At 38.4% G+C, this 2,708-nt stretch overlaps 1 protein-coding gene across 1 annotated transcript in view; it reads left to right on the plus strand.

The window, feature by feature from the left end:
- Nucleotides 1-2,708, plus strand: part of LOC106877485 (intermembrane lipid transfer protein VPS13D) — a 177,964-nt gene that overhangs the window by 166,919 nt on the left and 8,337 nt on the right. Inside the window, exons 77-78 of the mRNA XM_052966707.1 lie at nucleotides 550-737; nucleotides 912-985. Of these exons, the coding sequence (XP_052822667.1) occupies nucleotides 550-737; nucleotides 912-985 (262 nt within the window). The remainder of the gene's footprint in view (nucleotides 1-549; nucleotides 738-911; nucleotides 986-2,708) is intronic.

The raw sequence follows: 2,708 nt of genomic DNA on the forward strand, positions 1-2,708 counted from the left end.
GTTTCACTTCAATTGCCTTGCAACGTGTCTGCCGCCCCTGGTTTCTGCATTGTAAATTAGAGATAAGCTGGTGGAGATTTATAAAAGAATAAGAATGAATGTTTGAAAACCTTATAATATACTTTAATTAACTTTGATATGTTCCTCCTTGTGTCCCTATGTAGGTAGGACTAGTTTAGGAAATTGTTTTACTCCTGAAGTTAAGTTTGATACATTTTATGCAAGTCACTTCAATATCTTCACTTTTACTGTTTTCCTGAATTTTTGCTTGAAAAGATAACCAAGCAAATACTTACTGGAAATTATTACTGATTTCTTAAATAGAGATTCCATTCTTAAATTAGATATTGAAAAGGGCCTTTCTTTGAGTTTTTGAGTTCTGCTTCACATGTTAGTGTACTTAGGCAAAGTTGTGTATTGAGTCACAAGCAAGGACTGCATTATTTGCATGATCAAAGGCTTCATTTTCAGCCCTGTTCCCCCTTTAGTTGCTTATGTCCCCTCCCCCCATTAGTAGCCTTGGCTAACTGTCTCAGATTTCTGTTGTAGGCCTGTGCTCCAAGCTGCTGCTAGCCCTCCTCACAACAAGCGTTACTTCTTTGGCCTTCTCCGGTTGAACACCCACCGTATCTCACTGAGCATGCTCACTGCACCTTCTTTGCCACCAGAATTAAAAGCGATTAAAAACAAACTATCTCTTCGGTGGATAAGTTTTGAAGATGCAACAGTTGATTTGGGTCAGTATTTGTATATTTTTTTCTTTCTTTTACCTATATCATGTTACTTCATTGACAATTCAAGTTTGGGGACAAGTAATTTAAATTTAAATAGCATTTTTTTAGTTTATTCTGTTTTATCATTAAATCAGTTTTTCTATTATTATAAAACCATTTTTCTTTCTTCAATTTCAGATGCTTATGTCCGACAACATGTCTTTGAAACGAGCACATTTCTAATTAACGAGATAAAATCTCACTACACTGATGTAAGAAATGTTTATTCTTCTTTTTAGTTACAAAATTTGACTTAAACCCAAGAAGTAAAGTAAAGAACTGTGCAATTAGATGCTTTGTTAGAATCTAAAATACTTAGTTCATAATACAGTTTGAATTTTGATATGACATAGTTTAGTGAAGGGAAATTAAATTTATCAAGATGAAATCGAAATCGTAATTGAACCGAATTCGATGACTGGCACCTGTACCAGTGGAGCGCTAACAGCACCGTCCGAGCATGATCATTGCCAGAGCAGCTCTCTGGCTTCTGTGCTAGTGGCACGTAAATAGCACCATTTGAGCGTGATCATTACCAGCGTCGCCTTCCTGGCACTTGTGCCGGTGGTACGGGAAAAAACATTCGAGCGAGGTCGTTGCCAGTGCTGTTGGACTGGCTCCTGTGCAGGTGGCACGTAAAATACACCATTTTGAGTGTGGCCATTGCCAGTACCATGTGACTGGCCCTTGTGCTGTGGCACGTAAAATCACCCACTACACTCTCGGAGTGGTTGGCGTTAGGAAGGGCATCCAGCTGTAGAATCTCTGCTAGATCAGATTGAAGCCTGGTGTCGCCTCCTGATCCACCTGTCCTTAGTCAAATCGTCCAACCCATACTAGCATGGAAAGCAGATGTTAAAAGAGGATGATGATGATGATGATGATGACTGTAAATAGCTGGTCAAATCTACTAAAAGTCACATAGGATTATATAGGTATTATGCCAGGGTGGGTGGAGGCATGTTCACATACCATAAATAAAAGCAATGGCCAAACAATTTGACTGCACCTTCTTGTGACACTTAATGTCATTAAAATTAATGCAAAGAGTCCCAGCAACATCAACGCTTTCTTTGGGTAAAATCATATACATAAAGTGAGCAGCAATGTATTGCTACAGGCAGCAGAAACAATGTCTAATTGATGAGTATTATATAAGTGTGCAGTGGTGAGCCTCAAATCTCCAGTAGATAAAGCTCACACAGAAAAGAGACCTTGCATTAAATGCATGAGGTGTGACAACATTTGGAGCTCTAGAAAGTCTGAATGTTCTTGAGAGAAAATCTATGACCTCTTAAATCTGTTAAAACAGTCCAGTTACCATTCAGTGTGGTACATGCATTGAGGGGATGTGGTAATCTGGTGCATCTGATGCATGTCTTTATGTACCTAAACTGATAAACAACAGCAACACTGACTCCAAAGGAATTAGCAAGAGAGCTAGTATCTGAGGCATCCAACTGTTGATTCAACAACACCTACGAACAAATAATTATCAATTATTTTATGTCAGGACCATGTTATAAACTCTAACACCAGTCTAATTTAGAAATGAACAATAACCACCTTTTCTTTTATCTCCAAAGTATAATGTCTACATTATCCTATGTACTCTTTTAGAGGACAGTAGAGTTATGATTTGAGGTAGAATAATTACATGTAAGCCCTCTAATATGCTTGTATGGTCCCTCTTTACTACTAGGGTCTAATAATAAAGGTGTTATTGTTGTTGCTGAATTGTATTTTTATGTTACTTATTTCTTTACTGCCCACAAGGGGCTAAACATAGAGGGGACAAACAAGGGATTAAGTCGATTACATCGACCCCAGTGCGTAACTGGTACTTAATTTATCGACCCCGAAAGGATGAAAGGCAAAGTCGACCTCCGCGGAACTTGAACTCAGAATGCAGCGGCAAATGAAATACCGCTAAGC

This window comes from Octopus bimaculoides, chromosome 3 (genome assembly GCF_001194135.2).
Source record: "Octopus bimaculoides isolate UCB-OBI-ISO-001 chromosome 3, ASM119413v2, whole genome shotgun sequence".
Taxonomy (NCBI): domain Eukaryota; kingdom Metazoa; phylum Mollusca; class Cephalopoda; order Octopoda; family Octopodidae; genus Octopus; species Octopus bimaculoides.